Genomic DNA, 21,923 nt, shown 5'->3' with positions numbered 1-21,923 from the left:
GAGGACTGACCCAGGCCATGTCTAGACTGAGTACAGAATGGACCACAAAAGGGATATATTAGATCAGATAGATAGATATGAGATAGATAGATAGATAGATAGATAGATGATAGATAGATACATAATAGATGGATGGATGGATAGATATGAGATGGATGGATAGATAGATAGATAGATAGATAGATATGAGATAGATATGAGATAGATATGAGATAGATAGATAGATAGATAGATAGATAGATATGAGATAGATATGAGATAGATATGAGATAGATAGATAGATAGATAGATAGATATGAGATAGATATGAGAGAGATATGAGATAGATAGATATGTGATAGATAGATAGATAGATAGATAGATAGATGGATATGAGAGAGAGATATGAGATGGATAGATAGATAGATATGAGAGAGAGATATGAGATGGATAGATATGTGATAGATAGATAGATAGATAGATAGATATGAGATAGATAAATAGATAGATATGGATATGGGGATGGGGTATAGAGTAACAGAAATTGAGGTATTCCACCACCTCCCCGGCTGAGGCTTCTGTCCCCGTCATGGACTTTTCTTCAGGCCTCGTCACGCTGTTTCATGGTGTATAATCTCTTTCTGTTTTTCTGCCGCCATTTTCCTTCTCTGTGCTGTGAAATGTGTGGGTTTTGATCCAGAGGAGAGGTAGAGCCGGCGGCTCAGCCATGGAGCCCATAGACAAGTGGCTCATTACTCAAGGAATGGTGAGCAGTGCGCCAGCAGTTAGCCCCCCATCCCCCCCCATAACCACCTGACCCTCCACATTACCTCCAAGATCTTACCCACCTAACCGAGCAGAGACGTGAGCAGCCGAATATCTGCGGGCACCGCACGGACCAGCCCTATGTGTAGCTGTACGCCACTGGGCCCCTATAGGGTCACATTAAGGGATTTGGAAATTATATTAAAAGGGAATCTCCATAAAAAAAATATAATTTCCCAGGCAAGTGCTTCTGACCCATTAGCTCGGGCTGCAGGGGATGCAGGGAGACCCCCAGCCTCTGATGGCGGTCTACGTGTGACGGCTATATTGACGGTAAGTGCGGTCCATTACTCAGTGCATATGACAGCAGATATCCGGCTGTAACCCCATCCCTCTGCTGTGCTGATCCTCAACATGTCTATCTAAACTCCTGGAATAAACACAAGTTTTAATTAAAATTATATATATTTTATGATTAGGATTTTATGTTTTCGAATGCATGGAAAATGCAATTGTGTCTCCATGGTAACAGACTACAAGCAAACCCAGTGTAATCTGATCCTATGGTGCTGGGTACCATTTAGATTAGGGAATCTGAAGCTGAACTGGTGGACACAACTGCACCCACTAAATGCTTCCCCAAAATACCAGTGGCCTGAAATAGTCGGCCATGCCCTTGTGTCTTAAGGGGGTCATTAGATGAATGACGGTCAGACGATTTTGGTGGGACTGACCGACCATCCTGGGTCTGTGGGGGTTTTCTGGCTATCCTCAATGGGGGATGTCAGGGGAAAGAAGGGAATGGGCATGTTGGATTTCAGTATGCCCTGTCCTTTTGTTATCGGGGGAAATAAGCTGATGCCAGAGGTATGTGGCTTACTGCCCACTGAGGGCACATTTATGGCCAAGCATGTACGTGGGGGGGTCAATACCTGACGGACATGGAATGATACCAGCATTGTCCACCTTTAGGAATAAGTCCGCAAACGAGTGTGTCATATGTGTTCCTAGTGGGGAGGCAACTATGGGGAACTCAGAGGAAGGTCCATACGAGAGGATTCTAGAGGGAGGAGCCTGTTATAGGACCTCCCAGAAGGGAGGAGCCTAGAAGAACATGTGAGGGAGCATAACATAAGTGCACCCTGTAAAATAATGGGGGGTGACTGCGGTGCTCACCCCTCTCACCTGTACAGGATCTAACATAGAGGCGAGGGGTTAGGTTATTTACGCTCATCTTCTGGTGGCGCTGCTTATCACAGGACACAATGCCCAGCTGATTACAGCCAGGATGACAAGTCCAAATTCCCTTGTGACAGCACCTGTGTGTACACGGCTGATTCCAGTCTAAAGTCCCAGACATGTGTGAAGTCCTGGTTCTCATGCCACCCCCGCACACGCCACTGCTATGTAAACTGTGCTTTTCCCTTCCCCAGGACAGCACCATAGAGAGATGGATCCGCCTCCAAAAACTGGACAGGAAGCCCCAGATCAATCAAAAAGGGAACACCCAAGGGAGCATGCATTTGTGTTGTGTGGTTGGTATGAATCTGTTTGGTGCCTTTAGCATGATTGATAGGTTTGAATATTTGTCGGTCTTCAGAGCCTGGTTGTCCGCCTCTTGGCTTCAGGGCCTGGTTGACCGCCTCTTGGCTTCAGGGCCTGGTTGACCGCCTCTTGGCTTCAGGGCCTGGTTGACCGCCTCTTGGCTTCAGGGCCTGGTTGACCGCCTCTTGGTTGACCGCCTCTTGGCTTTTGGGGGAGGCCTGATAGCTTTGGGGCCTGGTTGGTTGCCTATTGGCTTCAGGCTGAATGCCTTTTGATCTTATGTTGGTTTCATTGAATTCCGATGCCCTGTGCATGCTTGGCTGTATCCCTGTATGGTGAACATTTTTGCATCTATGCCGGCTTTGTTGAACGCCTGGTTGGCGGTCCACCTGTGCATCTATGCTTGCTTAGCTGAATGTCTTGCATATATACCTGCTTCGTAGAAAGCCTGGTATGCTGAGCGCCTGTGCATCTATGCCTGGTTGGTTGAACACTTGTGTGTCCATGCCTTTGGGTCTATGCCCGTCTGGCTGGCTGCCTTTGAGTCTGCGCCTGGTCGGCTGCCTGCCTTTGAGTCTCTGCCTGCCTGGCTGGCCGGCTGCCTTTTGAGTCTCTGCCTGCCTGGCTGGCCGGCTGCCTTTTTTTTTTTGAATCAAATCGTTTTTATTAAACAATAAATACATATTATAACATAATACAATATGTTGACTTTTTCTTCTTTAAATTATCCACGATGCAGATTCAGTGAACAACAATACTCATAAGTATATCACCACTCAGTATTAACATGAATCCATACACTACATATACCTTTGCTAAAACATATTATGGGCAAAAAAAAAAAAAATTACCAGAAACTTGACCTTTCCAAACTCCCTCCCCCCCTTACCCTACCCTACCCCCCCAACCCTAACATTGGTCTTGACCATCACATGACTATATAACCACGTGGGTATGAGATAACCATTCAGTCCACATTTTTTCAAACTTCTGAGGGCACCCTCTCTTCACAAACACCCCTTTTTCGAGTACCAGCATGTCATGCACCTTCCGTTCAAACTCACTCAGTGTGGGCGGACTCCCCTGGATCCACCTCATAGCGATCAGTTTCCTGGCCACATATAGCAATCTCCCCGCAGCTACCCTAACCGGTTCGTTTCCTCCAATTTCAGACACATACCCCAGAATACACACCTTAGGATCTTTTTGAATTCTTAATGTCAATTTACTATTAATCATCTCTACAACTTCCTCCCAATAATTAGCAACTACTGGACAAGACCACAACATATGTAACAAGTCTGCACCATCTTCCATACACTTTGGGCACTTGTCATCACCTCTTACTCCTATCTTTTTCAGGAACACCGGTGTTTTGTACACTCTGTGTATAATAAATAGTTGGGACAGTTTGCCCTGTTCACTTAGAGACACCTTGGGGACTGCTTCTAAAATATCTTCCCACATATCCTTAGACATATCCCCCACGTCAGCCTCCCACTTTTTCATTCTTGAAAGCGGATATCCCTCTAAGAATTTTTCCATTAGAAGAGCGTACACCTGTGATATTAACCCTCTTTTTCCCCCTCCCGACGGAAGAACAAGCTTATGGACCACCTCCATTTGAGCTATCACACATCCCTTCCGCATCGTGACCCCAAGGGCATGTCTTATTTGAAGATATTTATAAAACCACTCCTTGGGGATATTAAATTCCTGCTGCAGGCTTTGAAATGACTTACATGTCTTGTCCTTAATTAATTGTCCAATTCTCGTCACTCCATAAGTTTCCCAGTTCCTAAGTCCTGGTATGGCCAATAGTTCTGGCAACAAGTGGTTCTTTCCAATAGGTGAAAGTTCACTAATACCTCCCACTCCTCTTAGCAGCTTCACTTTTGCCCAAACTTTTTTCATGAGTTCAATCAGAGGAAGTTTTTCCCTCCCTGCATGCATTCCTAAACCTTCCAGAATGCCCATGAGGTCACGACTGCCCAGCCAATGCTGCAATATCTGCCCAGTCATATCTGGTGCTTGTAGATCAATCCATCCCTTAAAATGCTGACATTGGGAAGCCAAAAAATAAATCCATGCGTTAGGGACAGCTAGGCCCCCTTCCGACTTAGAATACTGCAATGTCTCCAGTTTGATCCTAGCCTGTCCATACTTCCAAGTAAGATCTCTAAATATAGAGTGAATTTTCTTAAATCTATCCAGAGGGATCCAAACTGGAGCATTATTCAGTATATATATCAGTTGGGGCATCATAACCATTTTTAAAAGGTTAACTCTACCTACCACCGAAAGAAAGAGCCTACACCATGACCTCACTTTAAGCCTAAAAGTAGCTAGCAAAGGGGATAGATTTAGTTCTTCAAAATCCGCTAGTCTCGGTGTTATATGTAATCCCAGATATTTAAATTTATCCACCCAGGGCACCAAACTATCTACTTGTCTGCCTACCAGGGCCTGCCCGTCAATTGGCATCAAAGAGGATTTCTGCCAGTTTATCCGTAGTCCGGAAAAGCTACCAAATCTGTCAATCAATGCCATGGCCGCATCCAGGGACGCACCAGTATCGCCCAAGAAAAGTAGGGTATCATCAGCGTACATAGCCACTTTATTATGCAGTTCACCATATCTAAACCCCTCTATACTTGTAGATAAGCGAATATGCGCCGCCAACGGCTCTATTGCAAGAGCAAACAATAAGGGCGACAGTGGGCATCCCTGTCTGGAACCCCTGGCGAGGGGAAAACAGTCTGATAATCCTCCATTAGCTCTAATTCTCGCCTTAGGGCTAGAATACAGAACCTGTACCCACTGAATGAACCGTTCACCAAAGCCCATAATTCTCAGGACCCCCCACAAATACCTCCATTCCACACTATCAAACGCCTTAGCGGCGTCAAGCGCAAGCAAGGCCCTGTCACCACCATTATCCGCCGGAATATTTAAGCTAGTGTACAGCCTACGAAGGTTAATAGCCGTTGATTTTCCTGGCATAAATCCCGTCTGATCCGGATGTACTATGGTCAGAATTACCTTGGACAGCCTGTTCGCCAACACCTTCGCCAGTAGCTTAACATCAGCCGTGAGAAGTGAAATTGGCCTGTAGGAATCCGGTATTTTAGGATCCTTCCCAGGCTTAGGCAAAACCACAATTATAGCTTCCTGCATCGAATGTGGTAACGAACCTGCCTCCAATGAGTGCTCAAACACCTTAAGTAATTCAGGGAGTAATATCCCCTGTAGTTTTTTGTATATCTCTACTGGGAGACCATCAGCTCCAGGGGCCTTACCACTTGCCATGTCCCCAAGTGCAGCTTCCAGTTCCTCTAGTGTAATCGGCTCCTCTAGCCTCTCTCTATCTTCTTCTGACAGCACCGATAACTGCGCCTCCTCTAGGAAATCCTTCAGGGCCTCATCAGAACTAGATCCAGTGGAAGTATATAGAGATACATAGAAGCTTTTTAAAATTCCTAATATTCCTTTTGTGTCCTGACAACTGTTCCCCCTGTCATCTCTCAACTCCTGAATACAAGAGGAGCCTCTCTGAGCCTGCGAGACCACTGACAACAAATGACCCACCTTCTCTCCTTCCTCAAAAGATCTCTGACGGTAAAAGCTTCTCTTTCTATCTGCGGCCTGTACCAGATGACATCTCAGCTGCTCCTGAGCAACCTCCAGCGCCTCACTACTAACCATGGTGGGGGATCTACTAAACTCTCTCTCAGCCTCGGACACTAGTACATGCGCCTTGACATCCGCCTCTCTGGTCCTGGATTTATGTTTGTTGATTTCTTTCATCAGAACTCCCCTCAGAAATGCTTTCATGGCGTCCCATACACCTGGTATCGAAGCCGACCCTGTATTGATATCAAAAAATTCCTTAATTTCCATAGAAATCCCAGATAGGTCACCCAACACATTCAACCAATGAGGATTACACTTCCACAGCCTCGGTCCCTGTCTGAGCACCCCCAGGCACAAGTCAATCTGCACCAGAGAATGGTCAGACAACGACCGAGGATGATAAACAACATCCCTAACTAGTGGTAGCATTATGTCGTTAACAAGGGCCAGATCTATACGCGATAGTGAATGGTGCGTGGCGGATCTACATGAATATTCACGCTTATCCGGGTTACGCCGTCTCCATACATCTTGCACTCCTACCTCACCCAAAATATTCCTGAGAGCCGCACTCCCCGGTGAACCACCTGCTCCCTCCACCCGGCATCTATCTAGGGAGTCATTCATCGTGCAATTAAAGTCCCCAACCAACAGCCACGGCAGCCCAGGGAAGTCCGCCACAAAGCCCATGATCTCTCTTATTAATGGGGAAGCAAACGGTGGAGGCACATACACAGACACCAGCACCAGCTGTATTCCATCCACCTTACACACCACACACACATACCTGCCCTCAGCGTCCACACACTCCTGCATATGTTCATACCTGATACTCCTATGCACAATCATACTTACACCTCTAGAATGAGAGGAATGAGTTGAATGTGACGCATGGATCACCCAATTTTTATTCATCCAGTGTAAATTTTCTCCTGTCAAATGCGTTTCCTGAAGACAACATATAGCCGGCTGAAACCGCCCCAGATACTGAAAAATACACTGTCTTTTCCGTGCTTCAGCCATCCCTCTCACATTCCAGCTTAAGACTCTAATCGCCTGTGACATGGTAAAATTTTTGACCATATTTGAATCTCACACCCCATTCAGATAACACTCGCTCATAGTTCAAGACCCTAACCTTCCCCCCCAACCTTTTCCCTACCCCCCCACCCCCCTCCCTCCCTCTCATACTCAGGTTACTGTAGCTGGGGAAACCTTTCCCTTCCTTATCCACTTCCCACATTAAAACAAGGCAATCCGAGAGCAACATGCCCTTCAACCTACAATAAGCATAACAATTTATAACACTTTTCCTCAGGTAGAGAATCCTCCCCACACCTGAGAAATACATTTTACTATCATTACCGCCTGCTCCCTCCTCAGGAACTACCATTTGGTAGCATTACATAATACACTCCCTAACTGGTGCAACATTTAAAGCAATCCTAGAGTGTAAATGCATATATAACTTGAACATAAGAAACGTATATCTGCCTCCTTCAAGTGTCCAGGGCCCCACTTCTCAATTGTCGCTCGTGGACGTCCAGCCACTGCGTCGCCTCCTCCGGATCTTCAAAAAATCTGGTGGATCCCAATGCCACCACACGCAGTTTAGCAGGAAACAGCATAGCGTACTGGACTTGTAGAGCTCTCAGCCTTTTCTTTATATCCATAAATCTGCTTCTCCTCCGCTGCACTTCGTTGGAATAATCCGGAAATATGGATACTTTCACCCCATTCAGGACCATCTCCTCATTGTCCCTAGATTGTCGCAGGATAGTGTCCCGGTCTTTAAAATGGAGTATCTTCGCCAGTATGGGACGGGGAGGTCTGCCAGGCGGAAGCGGCCGCATGGGGACTCTGTGCGCCCGCTCCACCGCATATAATGAGGATAGACCTTTTTCATGAAATAATTGGTGCAGCCATTTTTCCACAAATTCTGTGGCATTATCCCCCTCCGTCTTCTCTGGCACACCCACAATCCGCAGGTTATTCCTTCTGGACCTGTTCTCCAGGTCATCTGTTTTGGCGTATAACGCCGCTATATCTTTAGCAGATGATTTTGCCGCCATTTGCATAGGCTGGATAACGTCCTCAATAGTGGACACCCTCTTCTCCAATTCAGAGGTGCGTTCTGTGATTTTATGTAAGTCATGCCTAATTAAAGACACGTCTGACCTCAGACTGCCAACCTGTACTGTAAGCACCTTCAGTGTGCTGTTACAACTGGCCACAGCGGCCATAATATCTTTTAGAGTAGGCTCTGCTCCATCCACAACTTTAGGGCCTACCGCGTCTTTTGCCGGCCGTGCAGGGGTTAATGGCGGCCAATTTACCGCGTCCAGGGTCTCCCCGTCGGTGGATTCATCCTCTTGTCCAGAGGAAACCTGAGCGTCCATCTCCTTCTCCTCAGCCCAGTCTCCCCCAGCACTCTCCGTGCGAGCAAACCTGCTCAGCTTTGCGGCAGCCGTCTGTCTCGTCTTGGGCTGTAAGGCCGGCCCCTCTTCTTCCTCGGCGCCATGCCGACTCTCCTCTGGCCTGTCACAGCGCGGCCCTTTACCGGACTTTCTAGGCATGTCGGGACTCAAAAGATCAGCACCACACTCTCCTGACTCCTCTCAACCACCAGGTAGGCAAGGATCTGCGAAATAGGGGGTTGCTACCACTCTAAAATCAGGATGTCTGCAGGAGCTCAGTGCGGTGCGACCTACTCCATGCGCTCTCAGGCCACGCCCCGGCCGGCTGCCTTTTGAGTCTCTGCCTGCCTGGCTGGCCGGATGCCTTTTGAGTCTCTGCCTGGCTGGCTGGTTACCCCTTTGGGTCCATGCCTAAAAAATGATGGCTGCCTGGTAGCCTGGACCTTTCTGGTTTACTGCCTTGAGCCTGTGGTAATATAAAAAATATAAAAAAAAGTCAGTCTTTGTGGGGTGACTATTTTCATTGCCTCATGTTCCTATGAAGCTGATTGCTTCTATGTTATGCTTGCCTGAGATGACTGCTCCTCCAGCTTTGCATTGTAGCTGGCTGCTTCTGCTGCTGGGCTTATCTGGTGCAGCTGTGTTTGTTCAGCTGCTTACTTGCATGGGCCATGTCTGCATGGTTGGCGGCTTTGGTCGCCATGTCTGTGTGGCTGGTGGCTTTGGCCACCGTGTCTTGATAACTGACGGTTCTTGCAACAGTATCTGGACCTGAGCTCTGAGCGGGTGTCTGTGACCAGCTGTGCCTGAGATGCAACCATGTCTTGGTGGCGGTCTACCTTGATGGCTATACCTTCATGGTGAACTGGTTCTGTGGCTATGCCTGATTGACAGTTTGTAGTTTAATGATCTACAATAAGCATAGGACACCAACGAAGCCCTATAATGTTCCTAGTTGAGAATGAGAAGATGGTCTGGATCAGTTGGTTTAGAGCCCTATAAGTCTCCTAGTTGGGAGTGAAGATATGGGCTGGACCTTGTTGTTTGGACTGCCTACAGGAAATATGGCGTACCAACAAAGCCCTATATGGGTCCAGGTCTTGAGTAAGAAGATAGGCTGGTCCATTTAGTCTGGATACCTAACAGGAGGTATGGCTCACCAGCAAAACCCTATAAATACTTGCCGCCAATCTAGAACTTCCCAGGGAGTCCCTGGAGGGTTGGCGGTTGTCTGCTGGGGTCCTTCGTGCGGTAGTTTCCGGCGGTGGGGACCCTAGGAGGTCTGAAGGGTCCGGGGGCTCTTTGGACCACTTGCAGCAGATCCGTGAGCTCCTCCAGATAAGGGATAGATGCCAGGGTAGGGTTCCATCATGGATGCCAGATTGCGAGAAAAGTTGGAGATTTTGGCATCTGAAATTCTTCTGGTCCTCCAGTGGATCTTGGATCACTGGGTGGGGAGCGTGCAGGGTGAGTTCCCCGCTACGCGCTCCCTGAAGATTCAACAGTGCAGGTGGCGTGCCTTGAATCGGTGTTCAGCAATCATCAGTTTGATCATTCTGCGTCAAGATAAGTACTTCTCGAAGATGTTCTGTTAAATCTGTTATGATTTATGTTAACACTTGATGAGAAACCCATAAGATTTATTTTATAAACTTATCCTGGGTTTAAGGTATAATGTTGAAATTCCAAGGTTAGGATGTTTATTGTTCCCACTTTTTTTAGTTTGGACCTCTCGTTAGCCTTTGGGGTCTTCATAGCTTAAGATTACCTTTCAAGCACATCCCTCCCGAGGGGTGTTTTTTATCTCTGGTATTCAATCTTTCTATGGTGCTGTCATGGGTGAAGGGAAAAATGATAATGACACTTACCGGTAATTGCATTTTCCAGAACCCATGACTGCACCCCTCTAATTCGCTCCCTGGTGCTTATGGTTGATGAAAATTGTTTCTGTCTTTCAAGTAAAATGAAAAAGGAAGAATGAGGTTATAGGAATTCTATTTTTTACGGCTCCTACTGATCTACCGTATTTTTCGCCCTATAAGACGCACCGGCCCATAAGACGGTTTTAGAGGAGGATAATAATAAAAAAAAAATTTCCATTACACCTCAGGTCAGACCAGCAATGTTAATCAGACCTCAGCTCACCGCTCCAATGCCTCAGATCAGCCCCCCACGTCAGCCATCATGCCCCCCCACGTCAGCCATCATGCCCCCCCACGTCAGCCATCATGCCCCCCCACGTCAGCCATCATGCCCCCCCCACGTCAGCCATCATGCCCCCCCCCCCCCCACGTCAGCCATCAACGCAAATAAAAAAAATAAAAATAACTTACCTCTCCTGGACGCCGCCTCTCCTCAGCACCACCGCTCTCTCTTTTCTTCCTGGTTCTCGGCTGTTAGCTGTGACGGCTGCGCACAGTGAGGTCACATGGTGCGCAGCCTTGCACAGCAGACAGCTGAGCGGAGGACCAGGAAGCGGTGATTACAGATTCTTCACCGCTTCCCGGTACTAGGCTCTATTCACACGTCCGCAATTTCGTTCCGCATTTTGCGGAACGAAATTGCGGACCCATTCATTTCTATGGGGGCAGCATTATCGTGCTGCCCGGACACGGAATTGCGAAACCCGCACTTCCAGGTCCGCACTTCTGTTCCGCCAAAAAATAGAACATGTCCTATTCTTGTCCGCAATTGCGGACAAGAACAGGCATATTCTATTAGTGCCGGCAATGTGCGGTCCGCAAAGTGCAGAACGCACATATCCGCTTTCCGTGTGTACGGACGTGTGAATGAAGCCTAATGAAGCGCTTCCAAAATGGAAGCGCTTCATTAGTATTCGCCCCATAAGACGCAGGGGCATTCTTCCCCCAATTTTGGGGGGGGGGGGGGGGGTACTGCGTCTTATGGGGCGAAAAATACGGTACTTTGAAAGCAACACTGAGGGAGGAAGTGGGTGTTCCCTTTTTGATTGCTCTGGGGCTTCCTGTCCAGTTGTGGGGGTGAATCCATCTCTCATGGGTTCTGGAAAATCCAGTTACCGGTAAGTGTAATTATCATTTTTCCAACCATAAAGAGATGCTGGGATTTATAGTTCTACACAGGAGATTGCCTAGATATCTTGCTTTCTGCTGCAGTAGCCTATGTGATATGGATCAGGACTTAAAGGGATTTTCGGTACTTAGATAGAGGCCATCAATATCAGATCTTTGGGGGTCCGATACCCTGCAGCTCCAGCTTTTTCTGGGTCGGCGCTAAAAGGCTCCAATTATTGTGTAGAGATTCCGGTGCTGGCGTACTGCAGCTCCGCTCCCGGTGGATGGACCCTGTGTCTAATGTATAAACGGCCGGGTGTCAGACTCCCACCGATCTGATCGCAAGGATACGCCATCAATATCCAGGAAACCCCCTTTAATAAATATGTTCAGCCTGTCACCTAGCAACCAATACTGCAGAAAGCAGGTGACAACTCTAGTGCTCTCTATTCCTGTCTGACCAGAGTTGTCAGTTGTTTGCAGAAACGTGAGTGTTGGGCTTTTTGCAGGCAAGATGGCCGCCAGTGCCCTATACTGTGAATGCAAAGCGAAGGTTTTCATTTGGTGAAGGGGTTAAATAATTGTCGTCATCCCGCCATCACACCGTAGCCACAAGAAAGCAAACTTGTGCTTATACGAGGAGAGGAGACGCTGCCCGCTAATCTCCGCTGACGCCTCTGCCGTTACAGTGTTTAACCCTTCGTTTGTCATGTCTGTGTTTTATCTAATGAACACACACATAAAGCTTTTAACTCCTGCATAAATAATAGCGTAAATAATGTTTCAGGGTCTTACTATTTTCACCGTCTCTGTTTGCTGTCGGTGAATAGAAACACTCTTCTAGATCCAGAGAAAACAATCATTTCCAAGAGAAGCGACTTAGTGAGTCGCACTAGGTTAGGACAGCTTGCCAGCCTTTGGATATGTCTGAGTGTTTAGGTTCACTGACAGCAAGTAGAGATCTTGAATATGGCGAGAAGATGAAACGCAAAGCATATTAAATAAAATAAAAAAGTTGGAGAGTTTTTCATGATAGCGATGGAACGGTTTGTCCCAAGATTAACTTATCACCTATCCACAGGACAGGCTGGGGGTCTCACCGTTCATGAGAATGGGGGCCCCGCAGGTGACTGCAGCGGTGGTCGAGCATGCACGCTGTGGGCCTGATGAAGGTAGGCGAGTGCTGTACTCTGCTACCTTCATCCGTCCCATAGACTTTAGGTAGAGGGCAGCCATTGCTCCATTCACATGGGGGGGAGGGGGGGACACGGGACCCCCTGCTCATTTTTGAAATCATGGGGGTCCCAGCAGAGGGACCACCTTCGATTAGGCTCTTGTCACCTGTCCTATATGGTGATAAACATACCTCTATGGACAAGCCCTTTTAATTATGATCTGGTATTGCAGCTCAGCCCCATTTCAGTGAATGAGCCCTTTAATATTTGGTTTACTGGGCTCCCGACAGCAGAAGCTTCTGGTCCATTCTGGACAGGTCCTGGTCAGAAGAACTTCTGCCGCTTGGTCAAAGGTGTCCATAAAGGTCCTTGTGATGGACAACTAAAGTGAGATCTGACCGGTCATCTATAACCATAGGTTCCTAACATGTCCATTATAACCTGGTCACGCGCTATGCCACCGCCCGGCTATGACGTTAACTCCATCCTCCATGTTATTTTCCCATCTACGGCACATTTTATGTTGTCACGTTTTTGCTTTTGTGTTTTTTTCTGCTTCTTTTATCCATTTTATTTATGTTACTTCATTTCCCCCCCGTTTTGCCATTCCACCTCGCCTCATGCTTCTGGATGTATTTTGGCTGCTCGTGCTTGCTGTAGATTCCCGTGCCGCCGGCCTCAGACATGGATGACCTCGAGGAGTGGCTCGAGACAGATGTGGTGAGATCCTCTTCTACTCTTCACTCAGTCAGAAGTTAGTATGGCCTCTGTTACAGGACCCAGAGAGGATCACGCCCAGAGAGGGCGACAACCCCTTTGTGAGCTGTAATGGGGGCATTACTGTTGTCACCCTGCTTTCCCAGAACAGGATGTAACTTATGTCAGAAGTATAAAATTGGACATTTTTTTTATGAGTCCGAAGGCTTGATATGATGTCACTGGTGGGAGGGGTTATCAGCTGTATGTATGATATGATGTCACTGGTGGGAGGGGTTATCGTATGTATAATGTGGTGTCACTGGCGTGAGGGATTATCAACTGTATGATATGATGTCATTGGTGGGAGGGATTATCAGCTGTATGATATGATTGGTGGGAGGGATTATAAAATGTTTGATATGATGTCACTGGTGGGAGGCATTATCAGATGTATGGATGTTGGTGGGAGAGATTATCAGAGCTGTATATATGATGTCATTGGTGGGAGGGGTTATCAGATGTATGTATGATATGATGTCATTGGTGGGAGGGATTATAAGATGTATGATATGATGTCATTGGTGGGAGGGGTTTTAAGATGAATGTATGATGTGATGTCATTGGTGGGAGGGGTTATCAGAGCTGTATTGGTCTGCCGGTCCAGACATATAGTGGTCACTCTGGCCCTCTCTGTACATCTGGGCCCATTCTTACAGTGGTCATCTTAATTATAGAATAATGTCCTCTTTCTTTTTACAGAAGGGGGATGAACTGGAGGAAGGAGTGACCAGTGAAGGTAAGTGTTCAGTGTGTCCTTTATGTGCATGATAGATATACTACATAGACATAATAGAATAAGGTAATATCTGTTTTGTTCCACACCTTGTGATTGGAAGACTAGGGAGGATGGTGCAGTGCAATGGGAGGCCAGGGGAGGACAGTGCACTGTAATGTAAGGACAGGGGAGTCTGGTACAGTGTAATGGTAGGACAGGGGAGGCCGTTGCAGTGTAATGGTAGGACGGGGGAGGCCGTTGCAGTGTAATGGTAGGACGGGGGAGGCCGGTGCAGTGTAATGGGAGGACTGGGGAGGATGGTGCAGTGTGTAATGGGAGGACAGTGCAGTGTAATGGGAGGACTGGGGATGCTGATGCAGTGTAATGGGAGGACGGGGGAGGCTGGTGCAGTGTAAAGGGAGGACAGGGAGACTGGTGCAGTGTAATAGGAGGGCAGGGGAGGCTGGTGCAGTGTAATGGGAGGACAGGGGAGGCTGGTGCAGTGTAATGGTAGGACAAGTGAGGCCGGTGCAGTGTGATGTAAGGACAGGTGAGGCCGGTGCAGTGTAATGGTAGGACAGGGGAGGTCGGTGCAGTGTAATGGTAGCACAGGGGAGGCCAGTGCAGTGTAATGGTAGGACAGGGGAGGCCAGTGCAGTGTGATGTAAGGACAGGGGAGGCCGGTGCAGTGTGATGTAAGGACAGGTGAGGCCGGTGCAGTGTAATGGTAGGACAGGTGAGGCCGGTGCAGTGTAATGGTAGGACAGGGGAGGCCGGTTCAGTGTAATGGTAGGACAGGGGAGGCCGGTGCAGTGTGATGTAAGGACAGATGAGGCTGGTGCAGTGTAATGGTAGGACAGGGGAGGCCGGTGCAGTGTGATGTAAGGACAGGGGAGGCCGGTGCAGTGTGATGTAAGGACAGGGGAGGCCGGTGCAGTGTAATGGTAGGACAGGTGAGGCCGGTGCAGTGTAATGGGAGGACAAGGGAGGCCGGTGTAGTGTAATGGTAGGGCAGGGGAGGCCGGTGCAGTGTAATGGTAGGACAGGTGAGGCCGGTGCAGTGTGATGTAAGGACAGGTGAGGCCGGTGCAGTGTAATGGTAGGACAGGTGAGGCCGGTGCAGTGTAATGGTAGGACAGGGGAGGCCGGTGCAGTGTAATGGTAGGACAGGGGAGGCTGGTGCAGTGTAATGGGAGGGCAGGGGAGGCTGGTGCAGTGTAATGGGAGGAGAGGGGAGGCTGGTGCAGTGTAATGGTAGGACAAGTGAGGCCGGTGCAGTGTGATGTAAGGACAGGGGAGGTCGGTGCAGTGTAATGGTAGGACAGGGGAGGCCGGTGCAGTGTAATGGTAGGACAGGGGAGGCCGGTGCAGTGTAATGTAAGGACAGGGGAGGCCGATGCAGTGTGATGTAAGGACAGGTGAGGCCGGTGCAGTGTAATGGTAGGACAGGGGAGGCCGGTTCAGTGTAATGGTAGGATAGGGGAGGCCGGTTCAGTGTAATGGTAGGACAGGGGAGGCCGGTGCAGTGTAATGGGAGGACAGGGGAGGCCGGTGCAGTGTAATGGTAGGACAGGGGAGGCCGGTGCAGTGTAATGGTAGGACAGGTGAGGCCGGTGCAGTGTGATGTAAGGACAGGTGAGGCCGGTGCAGTGTGATGTAAGGACAGGTGAGGCCGGTGCAGTGTGATGTAAGGACAGGTGAGGCCGGTGCAGTGTAATGGTAGGGCAGGGGAGGCCGGTGCAGTGTAATGGTAGGACAGGTGAGGCCGGTGCAGTGTGATGTAAGGACAGGTGAGGCCGGTGCAGTGTAATGGTAGGACAGGTGAGGCCGGTGCAGTGTAATGGTAGGACAGGTGAGGCCGGTGCAGTGTAATGGTAGGACAGGGGAGGCCGGTGCAGTGTAATGGTAGGATAGGGGAGGCCGGTGCAGTGTAATGGTAGGACAGGTGAGGCCGGTGCAGTGTGATGTAAGGACAGATGAGGCCGGTGCAGTGTAATGGAAGGACAGATGAGGCCGGTGCAGTGCAATAGGCTTTCATTGTTCCATCTTTCTATTTTGCAGAATTTGACAAGTTTCTTGAAGAACGAGCCAAAGCAGTAGAAAGGCTCCCGGACCTCCCTTCTCCCCCCTCCACAGAGCCCTCCCTGACAGTGAACCCTGCAAACCGGAAGAAGCAGGAGCGAGCGGACGACACCCTGTTTGCGTTGTAAATAATGGCCGCCTCGCTCCCGCCGCACTCCTGCTGCATAAAGCCCCTCATACCCCAACACTACATCTGTCGTTCATAGAAAGCAGATGAGGGCGGACATTTTGTGGACTGCAGCTATAAACCCGCAGATCAATTGAACGCGTTCATGCAGCTGGGACTAATGACATCACTGAGTGCACGCGGTTTACAAAATGGCTGCCTCACTGTGGTGAAGCTCACATAATTAACGATGAATTAATAACGTCCAGGACGTCCCATCTCACCTGTGGTCACAGATGTCCTCCCCCATTGACCTAGTGTCAGTAGCTAGAACCCAGGAGGGCATTCAGGCGCCTGCCCTGCCGCATAGTATTCCACGGTATTGTTACCCTAGGTGGCGCCATACGCATTCCTTCACTTCCTTGTATATGGTCCTTTCCCCGCTTCCCCTGGTAAAAGCACTGCATGTCTCATCTCTCGGGAAAACTCTTGTTTTCTTTTCTCATATATATATATATATAAAATTATATATAGCCGTGTATATAGAGAGAGGGGGCGAGAGTGAGAATATACTGTATACCTGAACTGCAATGTTTGCACAGCTTTCTTACCTCTTAGGCGAGCATCCGCCATTCCACAGCATTTAATTTCTGCATATTATTATCCGTCATGGCGGACGTCAGTACAGCATGCACATGCAAGCCTCGGCTCACCCGTCCGCTTAACCCCTTGTATGCCACGCAGCTTTATTTCTACCGGTTTAACACACGCAGGGGATGCTGTGCCTGTTCATGACTGCTGCCGATGGATCGCAGTCGCCGCCTGATCGTTTTCACTACACTGAATGTCAGCAGCCTGGTTTCCCCGCGTCCCATTGCCATAGGTGTCACTCTTGACGTCTGGGATGATGCTTAAAAAATAGAAATGGCCGCAACGTTAAGCTGAGCACAGGATGCACAGCATAGCGATTATTATTATTATTATTATTATTATTATTTTTTTTTATTTTTTTTTATATTTAAAGGGACGTTTCTGCTAGGGATTTATAAAGGGTAGCTCCAGTCTAATGGAGCAAGAAAAATTGCCTGTTACATAGTATTTGTATGTAGGCGCTTTTGCTATTTGGTTTCTACATTGTAGCAGTTTGCGGCCCCTGATTTTTGGCTCTTACCATATAATCTACCTATATGTTAGCCGCCCTGGCAAGAGTGAGCTCTACTATGACCACTGATTGCCCCCGCCACAATGAAACAGGTCTTCGCTGAGGCTAAAGGCAGTTCCCGTCAGGGGTCCCCCCCCCCCCAGCAATTTCGCACAGACTCCTCTGGTTTGTGATGGAGGGCGCTTTACTTTACGGCATCTTGATCACTACTACAAGAAAGGGGATGCAACCAGTTCTTGCAAAATCCCAACATTTTGGTGGCAGATCGCAACGTACAAGCAATTTTACCAGCATGTCGGCGATCCTAAATTGCACAGAACTTGCCCCCTGAGATGGTCGTGTAACCAGGGCAAAGGCAAGTCGCAGACCAATCACAGACTTGATCTTGCGTGTAAGTCCTACCCTCCCTTACGTGTATGGCTTTCAGAATATCTTTGGATAAAGGGATCCTGTCATGGAATAGAAGCTGACCTGACAACCAGTTGATCGCCATGAATCCCGCTTTGTTGAAGTCAGCTGTTGTCAGCAGAGAAATGGCGCCCGGTCATACATTTGGTATGTTTGTACACATACATTTGGCCAATCATGTCATTATATGGACCTGCCGTGTCCAGCAGGGTGGCAGCCCCCCATATCTGGAGGACCTGCCGTGTCCACCAGGGTGGCAGCCCCCCATATCTGGAGGACCTGCCGTGTCCACCAGGGTGGCAGCCCCCCATATCTGGAGGACCTGCTCTCTGGTTTATAGAGTCCTGATCGGGGGCACCCACTTTTTTTTACATGGAAAGAGGTTAGTAAAATTCCTTTAATCTGGCATTTTCTAGACCTAATCCGTGCCGGATTATCAAACCAGTCATAGACAAATCAGTTTCCATTTGCCACAGAGTTCTGTGCTGGACTAATGGATTTTCTGGATGATCAGATTAAGGCTACCATCACACGACCGTATGTATTTTGCAGTCCACAAAAAATACGGGTGACCTCCGTGTTGCATCCGTTTTTTTGGGCGGATCCATTGTAACAATGCCTCTCCAAGAATAGGACATTCTCTATATTATGGATGTGGACAGCACACGGTGTGCTGTCCGCATGAATGGGTCCTCATCCAATCCGCAAAACATAAAAACGGAACGGACGCAGAAACAAAATACGTTTGTGTGAATGTAGCCTGAAGGAATTAGCATTTTTAGCCTTTCCATGGTATAGGCCTCATACCCACGATCGTATTTTGCATCCATTTATTATTTTTTTGGACAGATTGCACATGGACCCATTCATTTCTATGGGGGAATAAAAAGTATGGCACACAAATGTGACCCATGTGGTGGCCGCATCCGTCTGTCTGCTCCACAAATCATGTCCATACTGTGGACAGGAATAGTCTTTTTTTTTTTTTGTGATGTGGGCGGAAAAATTGCGTTTTGCAGACGGAGGGTGTCTGTATTTTGTGGATCCGTGGTTTGCGGTCGTGTGCAGGAGGCTTATATTCAGACAGATCATAAGGAATCCTCCAGGATTAGAAGGAAAGGATGTTTGTAAATAACGGAATATTCTTCGAAAACCTCGCATCTCCCCCCCCCCCCCATCCATAGTGCCAGGCTGCTGTCCCCGTAACCTGTATATGAAATATCTTAAATTATTTTATATTTTATACATGCGAACACTAATTGTAGATTCTTAATGTTAAAGAGGTTATTTATTTGTCGCGTTCTCCCCGTGTCTGTGATTTTTAAGCTGTGGAAAATAATAAATATTTTACAGTCGATGACGTCGTGAAGTTATTAACCCCGTCCGCTAGTATAATGTCTGTCTGCCGGAAATGTCCTGCTGTAGAGATAATAAGTAAGACTATGTCTAATAAAACCGTAACAAGCAGCCGCTATCTCGTGTGATTCTTGGAACTGGTAATCAGAGGTGGAACTTGAAGCTCCAGGGCCCTAATGCACCAGGGACCCCATCTACCGTGTATCATTTATAATACTGGGGTCTTTCTGAGTGGCCCCCCTCAGAGCCCAAGTTTGCTGGCATGGCAAGTGGTTCCTTCCAACCTCCCGAAAAGTAAGAAGCAGAATTATAGCAGCCACCTAAGGAGCGATCGTTTAGTCACTGGGTCACTCCGACTCCTCATAGATGCATTGCCCCTGCTCTCTGTTTTATCAAGCTCCTCCTTTTAAAGGGCACTTGATCCTTTTAAAAGAGCTGCTCACTGGTTTATACTGCACCACGTGACTCCACAGAACCAGGAACCAGCAATTTTGGGGGCTCTTATGTGGTGTAATTGTACGCCTCATCAGTAAGATGGTTGTAAGCACTCATCACACTCCCAGTGTCAGAAGACAATCAGAAATACCACGAACTGGACTTCACATCAGATTATCTCAAGACTGTAACATGTAGATTCTTAGGCACCGGATAACACAAAGTCACTTCATGTTATTAGGAGCAGATCAGCATAACCCCTCGTGACTGGGACCAGATTATAAACGGCTCAGCCATTGGGTAGAGGTCGTCATACCAGTGTGCGTTATCCATATATTATTATTTGCATAATCTTAAAATTCCTTTGTGACAATGACACAAACATGTACAAGACTTTACCATATCCAGGCGTCAATCTCTGAGCCAATGTACTGAATCACTTCATGCGCAGGACGGAGGGACAGGCAAGTGAATGAGGAGCTCTACAACTATGTAATACAGAGAGGCTATCCGAGGAAATCCAACCATTAGTAATAATAGCATTGCAGGACTATAAAAAATAGTCATTACATGGTAAAGACATTCTATCATAGAGAATTGGTTAAATACTGCCCCCTATGTACAAGAATATAACTACTATAATACTGCCCCCTATGTACAAGAATATAACTACTATAATACTGCTACTATGTACAAGAATATAACTACTATAATACTGCTCCTATGTACAAGAATATAACTACTATAATACTGCTCCTATGTACAAGAATATAACTACTATAATACTGCTCCTATGTACAAGAATATAACTACTATAATACTGCTCCTATGTACAAGAATATAACTACTATAATACTGCCTTCTATGTACAGGAATATAACTACTATAATACTGCCTCCTATGTACAAGAATATAACTACTATAATACTGCCTCCTATGTACAAGAATATAACTACTATAATACTGCCTCCTATGTACAGGAATATAACTACTATAATACTGCTCCTATGTACAAGAATATAACTACTATAATACTACCTCCTATGTATAAGAATATAACTACTATAATACTACCTCCTATGTACAAGAATATAACTACTATAATACTGCCCCCTATGTACAAGAATATAACTACTATAACACTGCTCCTATGTACAAGAATATAACTACTATAATACTGCCCCCTATGTACAAGAATATAACTACTATAATACTGCTCCTATGTACAAGAATATAACTACTATAATACTGCTCCTATGTACAAGAATATAACTACTATAATACTGCTCCTATGTACAAGAATATAACTACTATAATACTGCTCCTATGTACAAGAATATAACTACTGGGGGCGGAGTCTGACTGCTGACCTGAGCAGACGCATGTAGGAGAAGCTCCTCTGCATGCATTCCAGCATCCTGGTTTATATTGCACCATAACTCATCAAAGTATGGGGAAAGTTGGCAGATACCTCCCTAAAGATAAGACCGACTCTCCGAAGCCGGACAGAGGTTCATCAGATATGGAGAAATACCTGCAAAAGAAGACCTCCGGTGCTGTGTGGGAGGCAGCTAAGATGGCGCCGCATGAACCAGACGACTGGTCACAAGAAGCTGAAAGTGCCACCAGAGATCTAGAGGAAGGGCTGCAACCGGCAGGCATAGCCCCTATATCACAGAAATTTCTCCAGCAGGCTCTCTCAGCAGCTATTGCCCCAGTACTAAATGAGCTCCAGGAGATAAAAGTAGATATTAAGCAAATAGGGCACCGAGTGGAGACGCTGGAGGGGAATCAAGCAGCCATAATTTCCTTTGCACGCACGCTAGGAGATAATACAGCAGCTTGCATGGATTCCCTGGATAATGCCTTCTCACTCATCGAGGACCAGGAGAACCGCAGCAGGCGGAAAAATATTCGGCTGCGCGGTCTCCCAGAGCAGTTCCAGCACGAGGATTTACCTGAAGCAGCGGCGGCCATCTTTGCCAGTCTCCTGGGAGCAGAGAGCACGGAAGGAATTGAAATAGAGCGCATCCATCGGTCACTCAGACCAAAGCCAAAAGAGGGTGAAAACCCTAGGGATGTCATCTGTGGCCTGCTGAAATACACAGATACAGCAGCCATACTGAGAGCGGCCAGAGAAAAGAAAAACCTCACTCATGAGGGCGCTACGATCCTGCTGTTTCAGGACTTGGCGCCAACGACGCTAAACAAAAGGAGAGCCCTCCGACCCCTGACGGACCATCTGAGGCACATCAAGATCCCATATAAATGGTTATTTCCTTTTGGTCTTACGTTTGCGGTCGGGGGCAGAAGATGCACCATCCGGGTTCCAGGAGACCTAGCAGCAGCTTGGG

General features: G+C 47.5%; 1 protein-coding gene and 1 long non-coding RNA gene across 4 annotated transcripts in view; both read left to right on the top strand.

Moving 5' to 3' along the window:
• TOM1L2 (target of myb1 like 2 membrane trafficking protein) overlaps nucleotides 1–17,161 on the top strand; it is a 44,310-nt gene extending 27,149 nt beyond the window's left edge. The window contains exons 13-16 of one of the 3 annotated variants that reach the window (XM_040439234.1): nucleotides 680–745; nucleotides 13,207–13,266; nucleotides 14,005–14,041; nucleotides 16,082–17,161. In XM_040439234.1, coding sequence (XP_040295168.1) covers nucleotides 680–745; nucleotides 13,207–13,266; nucleotides 14,005–14,041; nucleotides 16,082–16,230 — 312 coding nt within the window. In that variant the 3' untranslated portion in view covers nucleotides 16,231–17,161. The remainder of the gene's footprint in view (nucleotides 1–679; nucleotides 746–13,206; nucleotides 13,267–14,004; nucleotides 14,042–16,081) is intronic. The other 2 variants (XM_040439235.1, XM_040439236.1) reach the window with 2 other exon arrangements.
• Nucleotides 17,162–17,208: 47 nt separating this feature from the next.
• Nucleotides 17,209–19,245, top strand: LOC121007360. Its single transcript, XR_005780401.1, has 2 exons — nucleotides 17,209–18,110; nucleotides 18,441–19,245. It is a non-coding gene; the product is annotated as an uncharacterized LOC121007360 (long non-coding RNA).
• Nucleotides 19,246–21,923: the final 2,678 nt, after the last annotated feature.

This window comes from Bufo bufo, chromosome 7 (genome assembly GCF_905171765.1).
Source record: "Bufo bufo chromosome 7, aBufBuf1.1, whole genome shotgun sequence".
In the NCBI taxonomy this organism is placed as follows: domain Eukaryota; kingdom Metazoa; phylum Chordata; class Amphibia; order Anura; family Bufonidae; genus Bufo; species Bufo bufo.
This window is presented reverse-complemented; position numbering and strand designations above follow the sequence as displayed.